The 15818-nt window shown below is 37.8% G+C and overlaps 1 protein-coding gene across 4 annotated transcripts in view; it reads right to left on the reverse strand.

The window, feature by feature from the left end:
• The window catches only part of CHD1 (chromodomain helicase DNA binding protein 1), a 92155-nt gene that overhangs the window by 3786 nt on the left and 72551 nt on the right, over window positions 1–15818 (reverse strand). For all 4 annotated transcript variants that reach the window (XM_021085399.1, XM_021085397.1, XM_021085398.1 and 1 more), the window contains 4 exons: window positions 5010–5188; window positions 2457–2553; window positions 1612–1663; window positions 665–875 (listed from right to left, as the gene is read on the reverse strand). In XM_021085399.1, the coding sequence (XP_020941058.1) occupies window positions 665–875; window positions 1612–1663; window positions 2457–2553; window positions 5010–5188 (539 nt within the window). The remainder of the gene's footprint in view (window positions 1–664; window positions 876–1611; window positions 1664–2456; window positions 2554–5009; window positions 5189–15818) is intronic.

Below are 15818 nucleotides of genomic sequence, written 5' to 3' on the forward strand. Positions count from 1 at the left end.
ATTGGTTAAATAGTAATACTTTATATACAAATCATTATTGTGAAACTTACTCTATACATAAATGTTGCAGTTTGCTAAAAAATATTTATGGCAGCTTAATGAAAAATAATCTCTAAAACATGTGCATTTTCAAATAAACCAAACATAATTTAATGGGTTTTGGTTCACAAAAGGTCCTTATTATAAACAATATAAACTATGTTACATAAGTTTGTGAAATTACAAATATTTATCACTATAGATACGGCCGTTCCTTTTCATTGCATGCCCTCTTCTAATTTTAAGAGTCACTCTACAATTGATATGTTTATAGTGTTGCAGTGCTTCTCAGAAACAATTACTGCAATGAATACAACTAAAATAAAAAAATTTTTTTTTTACTATACTCTTCTCAGTACTTTTATTTGGCATGGAATGCAGAATTCCTGACCACCACATTTCAGCCATAGTCCATCAAGCTTTTATTTTTCCTATTCTATTTTGAAGAGTATCTAAGCCAATATTCTCCAATATTCTCATTTTATTTTCTTTACTTATAAACAAAACCTTTATTTTACAAAAGACTTGTTTTGATTACTTGAATGCTGAATTGGCTGATAAAGTCAAATACAACAAAATTTTTAAAAGACACGAATAAGCAAAATTACAAAACTGTTAAGTATACCTGCTGTCTTGCTTGTAGTGATCCCAATCACGATGATCTTTACCATTACTAAAGGAAGAATAGGGTCTTTTCCTAGAGTCACTCTTTTTATAAGAATCTCCCTGATGTCGGTCTTTATGGTGATCATGATACTGAGATAAGTGTCGATCGGATGAATAACTGTCCCTGCTGCTATCATCATGATTTGTATTGTCTTTTAATCTTTCCACATCTGTTAGATAAAAGGATCCAACTTTTGTTAATGACTTAAAAAAAAAAAACAAAAAACCCATGGTAAACCAAGTAATGTCACTGCTAGATTACAAGAACTCCTGTTTTAACTCCAACCAGCAAAATCAGTTCCCAAATACAGTTTAAGCATTTAGAAATGGTCTATAAATGCCAGACTAAGGCTTACAAACCAGTCACTTTAAAGTTAAGGCCTGTTTCTGGAGTTCTCTTTTGGCTCAGTGGTTAACAAATTTGACGAAGAACCATGAGATTTGAGGGTTCAATCCCTGGCCTTGCTCAGTGGGTTAAGGATCTGGCGTTACCGAGGCTGAGATCTGGCGTTGCTGGGGCTGTGGCGTAGGGCGGCAACTACAGCTCCGATTAGACCCCTAGCCTGGGAACCTCCATATGCCACGGTATGGCCCTAGAAAAGACAAAAAAAATAAATAAATAAATAAAGTTAAGGCCTATTATTTCCTTCTCAAACTATGCTTTTTGATTCTTGAACAGAAAGAATACATTATTATTCCAAATAATATTTTTTAAAAATATATTCAATAATTACCCTATAATTTCTAGAAACTGGTAACAAGTTGATTTATGGAAAAGCGCCTAAATAAGCTAAAAAGGATTAAGATACTTGATTTAGTAATGTGGCATCTTCTAAAACAACCTCCCTCAAAACAGCCCAATTTTCAAACTTAATTTACAAAACAATTTAGTTAAGACTGACTTACCTGGATTTCTAATGACTTGAGTATTCAAGTTGCTGTTCTGGTCATTATTTTGCTAAAATAAATGCACATATATATAAGAATCTTTTAAATGGCTTCAAAACCTCTTATAAAATAGGAAAAAGAAAATCTTGATGCTGATAAGAAATGAGAATGTATGTGGAATTCCCATCGTGGCTCAGCAGAAACGAGCCTGACTAGCATCCAAGAGGACACAGGTTCGATCCCTGGCCTCACCTCACTCAGTGAGTTAAGAATATGGGGTTGCTGTCAGCTGTGGTGTAGGTCGTAGATGTGGCTTGGATCCTGCGTTGCCGTGGCATGGGTGAGTGGCTACAGCTGATTCAACCTCTAACCTGGGAACCTCCATTTACCACAGGTGCAGCCCTAAAAAGACAACCCCCCCAAAAAAAAAAATTAGAATGTATAAATGTACCATTTGCAGATATTTTTAAAAATCATGAACTATTTATCCCATGGCTTTTCAAATAATTAGATTTTGAACTGATACATCTTTTTTACACCGTATAGCATCAGAGGGTCTTATTACTGGTGTTATTAACCTTGACTGCTTGTTTAAGTGGTGTGAAGCAGCCTCTAAAATTGCTTCTCTACAAAGTGATTGTTTTTCTTTGTAATCAGTAATCATCTTGGAGGAGATACTTATGCCATGATCTTGTTTTCCTGCCCATTAATTTTTTTAGCTTCCTTACCTATAATAATTTTTACTGTGGTAATTTAATGGTGATTTTCTATTTCCCTCATTCCTTCTATATTTATTAACTGAATTCTTCCGTATGGAAAACTATTTTAATAACATAAATTTTTAAAAAGATGAATTAATTTACCTGAGATTCCTGCCGTTTTTTAATAGCATGCTTATATAATTTATGTAATTTTCTTGCATCAAACTCAGTAAACTTCGATACAAAAATCCACAGGTTTCTAGAAGACAAGGCAAATTAATTTGGTGGGAAAAATATATTGAGCTTTTAATGGAATCCATTTCCTCCCTAGACTAGAAACACACATACACACATCTTAGCCCTCCACAGAACAGTCTAAGGAAATCATTTCTAGCATTTTTTTTTTTTAAACTTCAAGGTTATGAAGAAACATATGCATAAGATTTCAAATAAAACTATAAACTTTTACTTCTCTTCCAAACGCCTTTTCTTCATAATTTTTGGAGTGAAAAGTAGTAATCAACCCTAATTTGAAACCAAGGAGAGTAAACTTACAAATCAGGAAAGGCCTCATATTATGGTTCAGATTAGATATAAGAGGAATAAAGCATTTTAGTAGTCTGAGTAAAGATACCATCAGATAACATGGGTTAAGCTTGTGAAAGAACAGTCCTGAGTAACACATTAAAAAGCAAGTGTCATTTAATAACTGTAATGTAATGATCATGAGAGTAACATGATTAGACACTATAAACCAAGGACAGCATTGTGTCTTTAGGCTTCTTTTCCCATCTCAGGGTTGTGATTAGTAATTGATCACAGTAATGCTTCATGATAAATTCAAATGAAGCCTCTGAATCTTTCTCAACACAGCTACCTCAGAAGATACTAAAAATCACCGACCCTTGAGTTGAAATCTACCTGCCATCACTGAAATAGTAACAGCTTCATATATTTACAAATTTTTCTTGAACCACTAGCTTTTCAGTAGGTATGTTAAACTAAGATTTTGAATCTTGCTTATGTAAACAGAGTAAAGAAATTACTAATTTGTCAATGATGGAAGTGAACCATCTAACATCAACATCTTTACTGAGTCAAGAAATAAGATTTTAAAAGATTTAAAAAATTTTTTAGCAAAACTGTGAATGACTTCCCAAAAGAAAGCCATCTTTCAGTGTTATTAATGGAAGTAAGAAGGTCTAAGAAAGCAAAAATTCTTAGCTAGAAAATAACTTTTTCAGGCAGAAATATATAGAAGCACTTAATTTGGGAGTTCCTGCTGTGGTGCCGTGTGTTAAGAATCCAACTTCAGTGGCTTCAGTCACAGCCTACGTACAGGTTAGATCTTGGCCTGGTGCAGTGGGTTAAAGGATCCACAGCTTTAGCTCAGATTCAATCCCTGGCCCAGGTACTTCATATGCCATGGGGCAGCCAAAAAAGAACCCTTCCCCCACCGCAAAAAAAAAAAAAAAAAAAACTTATAAAGGACTTAAAGGTCTTTGTTTATAGATGATTGTACTGGGGGCTCATAGGTATTGGTGATTGTTCAAGGTCACAACGCCAAATCCTAGCCAACATGGGAACTAAGCATGTCTTATGATGCAACTCCAGTCAACACTGCATGTCATTATAGGCACGTGACTTCAGGCTCTTCTTAGACATTCATGACTTAGTTTCTTTTGACATTTTAAGAGCTTAGTTTCAATTTTTTTCAAAAACCTAGTGATCATGATCAACTTCTTATCAACTTCTTAAACTGAACAGGTCCTGGTTCAGTTTAAGAAGAAAGGAGACAAGGATAGATTTTTCTTTATGGTCTTTTTAGGGCTGCACCCATGGCATATGGAAGTTCCCTGGCTAGGGGTCAAATCGGAGCTATGGCTTCTGGCCTACACAACAGCCACAGCAATGAGGGATCTGAGCTTTGTCTGTGACCCACACCACAGCTCACAGCAATGCCAGATCCTTAACCCACTGAGCAAAGCCAGGGATCGAACACTGTTCTGATGGATACTAGTCAGGTTTGTTACTGCTGAGCCACAATGGAAACTCCCAAGGAAAGATTTTTTAACTTTAGTGTAATCGTGTCTCCTTCAGAAATGTCATTCAAGTTTTTTGTTTTCATAACCAGCTGTACTGCATAGAGCAAATCAATAAGCTAATAAACTGGTATCAGTGACTGAGTTGTGCTCATTTTATTTTTTCCTAACCTGTCTAGTAGTCTGGATTAACAGTGATCTGGATTTGGCAATCCTTAAGTGATTAGTATAGTAGGAGGTAGCTCAGATATATAATTTTAAGATCAGTTGTGTTGCTCTTCTAAAATGAAGGGGAAGAGAGAAGTCTGCATTTTACACTGCTTGAGGATATCGAATTTTTACAAGGCTTTACCATTATACATAGAAGACAAATTGGTAAATTTATGTAACAATTGGTATACCAACCTCTGGAGATATTATTGAGAATAATTTGGTGAACTGTAGAGATTTTTAAAAATAAAATGCAATCTGAATTATAATCAGCTTTCACTATTTAAAGGCAGGCACGCCACTTGTAATTTATCATGATGCACACTTAATATTTAAAAAGCTTTAATGTCAGAAGAAAAAAAAGTGAAAATCATCATCAGGTTACCTCCTCAATGCAGAAGTAGACAAATAAATGGTTACAAAAATTACAAATCTAACACTTCCTGAAAAACACATCACTTACTTCCTCCACTGCTTGATCTGTTCAGGATTTGTATACTCTTTCAGACATTCAGTGATATGGTCTCCAATTTTTATTAAGCACTGTCTAGTATGTTCCAGTTGTTCTCTTTCTGAAAGGCCTTTCTCAGGCCTATCAAGTTGCTTCAAAGCTGCTTTGACAGGTCTCATTCTTTCTTTACACTTTAAAATGGGAAAATGAGAACATAAACACATGTATTAAAAACATGAATTCAACAAAGATCTACATCTTTCAATAATACTTATATACATTCATTTGATGCTCAAATAAGCATTAAATCTTACCCATATCTCTTAAATATCAAGGGTTTGTCCCTCAGATTTTATTCAGAAAGCACAGCTTTCCATTACCATTTAACAGCAGTCTTTGTATAAGTAAAAGCCTTGGATTTTACTTACTTCTTATAAAAAAGGTTATTTTTACATTAATCCTCACCATTCTGAGCAGTCTTAAACACAGACTGTTAAAATATTTCAGAGTATAACTTATCCTATATTGACTAGAATATAGAATAAAAAATATATATAATGGCAAAGCTATTTTTAAATATATAAAAGCAATACATACTAACAAAGTCATTAAAATTGATTGATATAGCTACAACCATAAATTGCCTATTCTTCTAAATCTCTGGGACAAAACAAAGTAGCTAATGATGAATTGGCTACTCCCACATTTTGAGTAGTCGGGGAGGTGAGGGTGGTTGACAGGAGGCAATCTTCTCCTTGGCCTACATATCACTGGCATGCTAATAATAGGAACTCATACCAAAGCTTGTACCACACTCAACTAATGTCCAATTTGTATAATTAAAACTATAATCTTACACCAAACCAAAATAAAAATATTACTGAAAAAGCAAACTGCAGATAAATTTTACTGTATATAAATGCAAAAACCAACTTTAAAATTTACAGTAATTATATCCATGAGTAACAAGTTGGGTTAAGTTTCAGGAATTTAAGGCTAGATCAACTACAGACAATAAATACATTTATTTAATCCTACACCACTATATGAAAAAGGAAATCCTCACATCACTGCCATGAAGAGCCTTCTTATTATCAATTATGTACATATCTATATTCTAATGTGTGAATTTGAGTACTTTATTCTGTTTTATTGACCTATTTGTTCAAATCAGTTAGGATACTTTCCATCTTTTATCAGGAATAATTTAAATAACACTGGAAGTTCCTGGGCCAGGGACAGAACCTATGACACAACAGTCACCTGAGCCATAGCAGTGACATGGCCAGATCCTTTTACCTGAACAACATGGGAACTCCTTAATGTCCTTTTTTAAAGGGGAAGCCTTTAATTTCCTTCCTAATTTTTAGTCTAACTTATATCTGTTCTCTACAATTCCTTATTCAATTTTGGTAGTTTACATTCTGCTAGAAAACAATTTATTCAACATATATGCTGAGCATATACTATATTCTAGGTGTAGTTGTAGACAACAACAAATGGAGCAGTAAATAAAACGGAGACCTTGCTTTTATGGAACCTGTATTCTAGAAGGAGAATAGAACCAATAAATAAACAAAACACAGTGTGTATTAGATAGGGACAACTATGGTAAAAGAATAATAATACATCACAGAAAAGTGGGAGTAGCAATAGTCATATCAGACAAATTAATAGAAAGAAAAAGCATGGAACGTTCTACCTTATTTAAGATTTCAGAGAAGGGTGATGTTCAAGCAGGTATTTAAAAAAATTAAGGCATAAACCATTTCGAGTGTAAGGAAGAGCAAGTAAAACTGTCCTATACTTGTTTGACATGTTCAATGAACAGTATAAATTTCAGTGTGGCTGGAACCAAGTAAGTGAAGCAAGCAGCAGAGATGATGAGAGTAAACCAGATGTAGCGTCTTTTAGGCTACTCTTAATGAATCTATCCAAAATGAGGGAAATCTGAGGGGTTTAAACAGAAAAGTAACATGGGGTGACTTTATTATCCCTATAATAATCATGCTCTGGTTGCTGTGTGGAGTACAAACTGAGGTATGAAAGGGTACAGGGTGAGATGACAAGGACAGAAGCAGTGAGAACAGCTATGAAACTATTGACATAATCTAGGAAAGAGATGACTGTGACTGGAACCAGTGTGTTAGAGCCAATATGACTGCTCACTGAATGTGACTGGAGGAAAAGGAACTGATAACTAATATCTATGTTAAGGTCAAGGCCTGAAGATGGGAATTGGAGCAATGATAACTAATATTTATAAAGCACTTACTAGGTACTAGAGACTTCTTTAAATGCACCTGATCTGATTCTGACAATAAACCTTCACAATATTATTCACTCTATTTTATAGAAAAATAAATTGAAGCTTAGAATGAACATCTGCGAAACTCAGCTTTGACCTCAAACACTATACTCTTTCTTGACTTCTAAATTATACTGCTATTTAAGAAGACAAATCATTAAGACACAAGAAAATTAAGAGACTTAGCTAGATGAGGCAAACATGTCAAGGAAAATGATGATGGAGAAAAGACTAGTAAATTTCTTAATAAAGCTATTCCATAATAAAGTTTACATATGAAGAAAATCCTAATCATATAAGCTTAGAAAATCGGGCTCTGGAGTTCATGTTTAAAATGACTCCATTATTCCTTTCTATAATACAAGGGACTTTAAAATCATTTATGAAGGTTAATGGAAAAGAAATTCATGCACTGGGCACAGAGAAAATTTTCCATTTCACTGGTTATATGAACAAGTTAGATGGCTAAGGAGGAAATGTGGGCATAGAACAGGAAGAGGTATAATTTCACCTAACTCAGTTAAGGAGTAAGTAATGTAGGGGAGGCAGTTTTGAAAAGTTCAGTGTTTCCCCTCATCACCTCCCCACTACTTCCGCCCAACACAGAGTAGGTTAAAAAAAAAAAAAAAAAAAAAAAAAAAATCGAAGAAAATAGGGAGAGGCTAGATTAAGATCTAGGCTATAAACAGAAAGGTTAGCCTTAAATGTTGCTAAAGAACTGCAACATGTGAACCTGGAAAAAAGATAAAAATGAAAAGTCAAGAAGTAAGATAAATGTGTGCTCAAGTAATTAAGATGGAAGACAGGAGCTGGAGCAGCGAACTTTGGAATGTCCCCAATATTCAAATATCTGAGGGATGCCAACGGTCAAAAGTGAGGACAAGAAAACTGTGGTAGCAATTACTTTATTTAAGAAAGAGCATGAAAAACATCTGAAACTATATTAGGGCATGTCATGGAATCAGTAGGAAATGAATAAATGAATTTTCAACCTTAGTCAATTTTCTCTAGCCAGTATACAATAGCAGAAAATGGGATAAAAAGGAGAGCTGGGATCAAGGAGAATATAATAGGTCAAACACAAATATAATTTTAGAAGGTGAAAATTTCCACCTTTCAGGTATAGCATTTGATTATTATCAGTGATAAAACTGATTTAAGATTACATCCATAAGATGTAATGGATCCAGTAAATAAACCCTTTGGAGAAAGGCCACGATAAAGTCTCCCTGACTTTGATGAACATAAAAGCATGGTAGCATGTTAAACCAGTATATTTTAGACCAGTGTTACTCAAAGTACGGCCTATGAACCTGTGCCAGTCTACAAGATACACACAGTAAATTTAGAAACCTTTATATCGGTTGGTCCCCGAGAGGGGGCCGGGGGACGCCTGGGTTGGGGCTGGGCACCGAGACCTCGCCTCCGAAGGTTAGTCCCCAAGAAAGGGCCGGGGGACGCGTGGGGGGGGGGGGGCTGGGCACCGAGACCTCGGCTCCAGAGATTAGTCCCCGGGCTAGGGGGGCGGGGAAGAGCGGAAACTGCTTGGGAGGTCTCTAAACCGTTTGACGGGGCAGAGACTGCCTGGGAGACTAGAAAACAAAGCTGTCGCAGAGGAAGGGAGCAATACTCTAGGGGCGGGGAAGTGGAAAGCCGCCTCAGAGGGAACCTGGGAGAAGAGCCTGGTCTGCGCCCGTGCTGGGGAGCGGAGAGAAGAAGGGGTGGGTCCCCATAGAATACCCCCCACGCCACAGCAAGCTTACAGGCCCGCTAGCTAGCAGAAAGCTGTGCTTCCCAGTGCATTCCCTCCCCCCACCCCCGCCACCCCCTACGCTCTCGCGGAACCTGGGGCTGCCTGCCATCCAGGAGGGCTGGCCTCAACAATTGCCTGAAGCCTACCACCGCAGGGGCTCTCCCTGCACAGGCCTGCTTGCCCTTTGGAGGGGCTACACTTCCACAGAGCAGCACCAAACACCACCAGCCCCCTAGAAAAGGCCTGCAGCCCAGAAAAGCTAGAACAAGCCTAGCCAGGCCGTGAATAGATCGACCTAATTCTCCGACGGTTTTTCTGAGACGGGCTCCCCCGGGGAGGAGCCTCTTGAGTCTCCAAGGGCCTTGCTACACGCCCAAGACCCCAGGGGGTGCTAAGACCTAGTGGACCAGCTGCATAGGACTGCCAGCTCCAGGCAGGACCCCCTGCAGCCCAGAAAAGCTGCAACAAGCCTGGCCGAATTGGGAAAAGATCTCAGACGGTCTTTCTGAGTCGGGCAGTCCTGGGGAGGAGCCTCTTGAGTCTCCAAGGGCCCTGCTACCCGCCCAAGACCCCAAGGGGTGCTGAGACCTAGTGGACCAGCTGCATAGGACTGCCAGCTCCAGGCAGGACCCCCTGCAGCCCAGAAAAGCTGCAACAAGCCTGGCCGAATCGGGAAAAGATCTCAGACGGTCTTTCTGAGTCGGGCTGCCCTGGGGAGGAGCCTCTTGAGCCTCCAAGGGCCCTGCTACCCGCCCAAGACCCCAAGGGGTGCTGAGACCTAGTGGACCAGCTGCATAGGACTGCCAGCTCCAGGCAGGACCCCCTGCAGCCCAGAAAAGCTGCAACAAGCCTGGCGGAATCGGGAAAAGATCTCAGACGGTCTTTCTGAGTCGGGCTGCCCTGGGGAGGAACCTCTTGAGTCTCCAAGGGCCCTGCTACCCGCCCAAGACCCCAGGGGGTGCTGAGAACCAAGTGAAATCTGCTACCATCGTGGGGTGGACCTCCCAGTCCTGTCTGCCCTCAGGAAGTCCTCCTTTGCTTCAAAGAAACACTGTTAGTCCCATCAACACTCCAGAAAAGCCACACTGCCTCAAAAAAAGATTGACCAACAACGACAGCCCTCAGGAAATATTCCAGGGCAGTGACAAGGCAAACACTACCCGATAACGGAGAGTACAACTCCCTCAGGAGAAAGAAGACAACAAGCAAGATGAAGAAGCTGAGAAACCACCCCCAGTCAAACCAACAGGAGAACTCACCTAAAACAGTCAACAATGAAACTGATCTCTGCAGTCTGACAGACCTGGAGTTCAAAAGAGAAATAGTGAAAATACTGAAGGAATTAAGAGAAGATATGAACAGCAATGCAGATACCCTCAGAAAGGAGCTAGAAAATATAAGGAGGAGCCAAGAAAAACTAGAACATTCATTTGCAGAGATGCAAACTGAACTAGGGGCAGTAAAAACCAGAATGAATAATGCAGAAGAACGAATCAGTGATATGGAAGATAGAATAATGGAAATCACTCAATCTGGTCAACAGACAGAAAACCGAATCAAAAAACTGGAAAGCAATATAAGAGACCTATGGGATAATATAAAACGGGCCAATCTACGCATAATAGGAATTCCAGAAGGAGTAGAAAAAGATAAAGGAATGGAAAATATATTTGAAGAAATTATCGCTGGAAACTTCCCAAATCTAAAGGATACTGGATTCAAGATACAAGAAGCACAGAGGGCCCCAAACAAACTGAACCCAAACAGACCCACACCAAGACACATCATAATAAAAATGGCAAAAGTTAGTGATAAAGAGAGGATCCTAAAGGCAGCAAGAGAAAAACAGAATGTTACCTACAAGGGAACCCCCATAAGAATATCAGCTGATTTCTCTACAGAAACACTACAGGCCAGGAGGGAATGGCAAGAGATATTTAAAGTGCTCAAAGGAAAAAATATGCAACCTAGAATACTTTATCCAGCAAGAATATCATTTAAAATAGAAGGGGAAATAAAAATTTTTCCCAACAAACAAAAACTTAAAGAATACAGCAACACAAAACCCAGGTTAAAGGAAATATTGAAAGGGCTTCTCTAAACCAAAAAGAAAGGAAGGAAAGGGAAGAAAAAAGAAAAGAAAAAAAAAAAAAAGAAGAAGAAGAAGAAGAGGAAGAACTAGGACTGAGGAAGATACAATCAGAGAGCAGTCACTCAAATAAGCCAGCATACAGATTTAATCATGAACATGCTTCAAACAAAATAAAATTAAAAAGAAAAAAATAAAAGAGTCATCAAAACCATAAAATGTGGGCAAGGGATGTTAGGAGGTAAATAATCCTTTTTGTTTGTATGTATGTCTCTCTTCTTAATTTTAATATAATAATGAAGTGTTTGAACTTACAGGACCATCAGGCTAAAACACACAATTATGGGAAGGGGTTAGCATACTTAAAAAACAGGGCAACCACAAGCCAAAACCAAATATTGCATTTGCAAAAAATGAAAAAAAAAAATACACTCAAGCAGATAATAACAGGAGACCATCCAACCAAAAAAAAAAAAGAAGAATGGAGAACCATAGAATCAACTGGAACACGAGGATCAAATGGCAATAAATAATCATCTATCAATTATCACCTTAAATGTCAATGGACTGAATGCCCCAATCAAAAGACACAGATTGGCTGAGTGGATAAAACGGCAAAAACCTTCAATATGCTGCCTACAAGAAACTCACCTTAGGACAAAAGATACATATAGATTGAAAGTGAAAGGCTGGGGAAAAGTATTTCATGCCAATAGACATGACAGAAAAGCAGGAGTTGCAACGCTCATATCAGACAAAATAGACTTTAAAACAAAAGACATAAAGAAAGACAAAGAAGGACACTATTTAATGATTAAGGGATCCATCCAAGGAGAGGATGTTACTATCATCAACATATATGCCCCAAACATAGGAGCACCCAGATACATACAACAAATATTAACAGACATAAAGGGAGATATTGATGAGAATACAATCATAGTAGGAGACCTAAATACCCCCCTCACATCAATGGACAGATCCTCTAGACAGAAAACCAATAAAGCAACAGAGATCCTAAAGGAAACAATAGAAAAGTTAGACTTAATTGATATCTTCAGGACACTACATCCAAAAAAATCAGAATACACATTCTTCTCAAATGCTCATGGAACATTCTCAAGAATCGACCACATATTGGGACATAAAGCGAATCTCAATAAATTTAGGAGCATAGAAATTATCTCAAGTATCTTCTCTGACCACAATGCCATGAAATTAGAAATCAACCATGGGAAAAGGAAAGAGAAAAAACCTACTCCATGGAGACTAAACAACATGTTACTAAAAAACCAATGGGTCAATGAGGAAATCAAGAAGGAAATTAAAAACTATCTTGAAACAAATGATAATGAAGACACAACCTCTCAAAATCTATGGGATGCTGCGAAAGCAGTGCTCAGAGGGAAATTTATAGCAATCCAGGCCTTTCTCAAAAAAGAAGAAAGATCCCAAATTGACAACTTAACCCTCCACCTAAATGAATTAGAAAAAGAAGAACAAAGAAGTCCTAAAGTCAGCAGAAGGAAGGAAATTGTAAAGATCAAAGAAGAAATCAATAAAATAGAGACTCAAAAAACAATAGAGAAAATTAATAAAACCAAGAGCTGGTTCTTTGAAAAGGTGAACAAAATTGATAAACCCCTGGCCAGACTCACTAAAAAGAGGAGAGAAAGAACCCAAATCACCAAAATTATAAATGAAAAAGGAGAAATCACAACGGATACAGCAGAAATACAAAAAACCATAAGAGAATACTATGAACAACTATATGGCAATAAGTTTGACAATCTGGAAGAAATGGACAATTTTCTAGAATCTTACAGCCTGCCAAAACTGAATCAAGCAGAAACAGACCAACTGAACAGACCAATCACTAGAAATGAAATTGAAGAGGTCATAAAATCACTCCCTACAAATAAAAGCCCAGGACCAGATGGCTTCACAGGTGAATTCTATCAAACATATAAAGAGGAATTGGTGCCCATCCTCCTTAAACTCTTTCAAAAGGTTGAAGAAGAAGGAATACTCCCAAAGACATTCTATGAGGCCACCATCACCCTCATTCCAAAACCAGGCAGAGATACCACCAAAAAAGAAAACTATCGCCCAATATCATTGATGAATATAGATGCAAAACTTCTCAACAAAATCTTAGCCAACCGAATCCAACAACATACCAAAAAAATTATACACCATGACCAGGTTGGGTTCATCCCAGGTTCACAAGGATGGTTCAACATACGCAAATCAATCAACATCATACACCACATTAACAAAAAAAAAGTCAAAAATCATATGATCATCTCAATAGATGCAGAAAAAGCATTTGACAAAGTTCAACATCCATTCATGATCAAGACCCTCGCCAAAGTGGGTATAGAGGGAACATTCCTGAATATAATCAAAGCCATTTATGATAAACCCACAGCAAATATAATCCTCAATGGGGAAAAACTGAAAGCCTTCTCACTCAAATCTGGAACAAGACAGGGATGCCCACTCTCACCACTGCTCTTCAACATAGTTTTGGAAGTCTTAGCCACAGCAATTAGACAAACAAAAGAAATCAAAGGCATCCATATAGGAAGAGAAGAGATCAAACTGTCACTGTATGCAGATGACATGATTCTATACCTAGAAAACCCTAAGGACTCAACCCCAAAACTCCTTGAACTGATTAATAAATTCAGCAAAGTGGCAGGATATAAGATTAACATTCAGAAGTCAGTTGCATTTCTGTATACCAGCAATGAAGCATTAGAAAAGGAATACAAAAATACGATACCTTTTAAAATTGTACCTCACAAAATCAAATACCTCGGAATACACCTAACCAAAGAGGTAAAGGACCTATATGCCGAGAACTATAAAACCTTAATCAAAGAAATCAAAGAAGATGTAAAAAAATGGAAAGATATTCCATGTTCCTGGATTGGAAAAATCAATATTGTGAAAATGGCCATCCTACCCAAAGCAATCTACAGATTCAATGCAATCCCTATCAAATTACCCATGACATTTTTCACAGAACTAGAACAAACAATCCAAACATTTATATGGAACAACAAAAGACCCAGAATCGCCAAAGCAATCCTGAGAAACAAAAACCAAGCAGGAGGCATAACTCTCCCAGACTTCAAGAAATACTACAAAGCCACAGTCATCAAAACAGTGTGGTACTGGTATCAAAACAGACAGACAGACCAATGGAACAGAATAGAGAATCTGGAAATTAACCCTGACACCTATGGTCAATTAATCTTTGACAAGGGAGGCAAGAACATCAAATGGGAAAAGGAAAGTCTATTCAGCAAGCATTGCTGGGAAACCTGGACAGCAACATGCAAAGCAATGAAACTAGAACACACCCTCACACCATGCACAAAAATAAACTCCAAATGGCTGAAAGACTTAAATATACGACAGGACACCATCAAACTCCTAGAAGAAAACATAGGCAAAACACTCTCTGACATCAACAGCATGAATATTTTCTCAGGTCAGTCTCCCAAAGCAATAGAAACTAGAGCAAAAATAAACCCATGGGACCTCATCAAACTGAAAAGCTTTTGCACAGCAAAGGAAACCCAAAAGAAAACAAAAAGACAACTTACAGAATGGGAGAAAATAGTTTCAAATGATGCAACTGACAAGGGCTTAATCTCTAGAATATACAAGCAACTTATACAACTCAACAGCAAAAAAACCAATCAATCAATGGAAAAATGGGCAAAAGACCTGAATAGACATTTCTCCAAGGAAGATATACAGATGGCCAACAAACACATGAAAAAATGCTCAACATCGCTGATTATAAGAGAAATGCAAATCAAAACTACCATGAGATACCACCTCACACCAGTCAGAATGGCCATCATTAATAAATCCACAAATAACAAGTGCTGGAGGGGCTGTGGAGAAAAGGGAACCCTCCTGCACTGTTGGTGGGAATGTAAACTGGTACAGCCACTATGGAGAACAGTTTGGAGATACCTTAGAAATCTATACATAGAACTTCCATATGACCCTGCAATCCCACTCTTGGGCATCTATCCGGACAAAGCTCTACTTAAAAGAGACACATGCACCCGCATGTTCATTGCAGCACTATTCACAATAGCCAGGACATGGAAACAATCCAAATGTCCATCGACAGAGGATTGGATTCGGAAGATGTGGTATATATACACAATGGAATACTACTCAGCCATAAAAAAGGATGACATCATGCCATTTGCAGCAACATGGATGGAACTAGAGAATCTCATACTGAGTGAAATGAGCCAGAAAGACAAAGACAAATACCATATGACATCACTTATAACTGGAATCTAATATCCAGCACAAATGAACATCTCCTCAGAAAAGAAAATCAATCATGGACTTGGAGAAGAGACTTGTGGTTGCCTGATGGGAGGGGGAGGGAGTGGGAGGGATCGGGAGCTTGGGCTTATCAGTCACAATGTAGAATAGATTTACAAGGAGATCCCGCTGAATAGCATTGAGAACTATGTCTAGATACTCATGTTGCAACAGAAGAAATGGTGGGGGAAAAACTGTAATTGTAATGTATACATGTAAGGATAACCTGACCCCCTTGCTGTACAGTGGGAAAATAAAATTAAAAAAAAATAAAAAAAAAAAAAAAAAAAAAAAAAAGAAACCTTT

The sequence above is a fragment of the Sus scrofa genome, chromosome 2 (genome assembly GCF_000003025.6).
Source record: "Sus scrofa isolate TJ Tabasco breed Duroc chromosome 2, Sscrofa11.1, whole genome shotgun sequence".
Lineage (NCBI taxonomy): Eukaryota > Metazoa > Chordata > Mammalia > Artiodactyla > Suidae > Sus > Sus scrofa.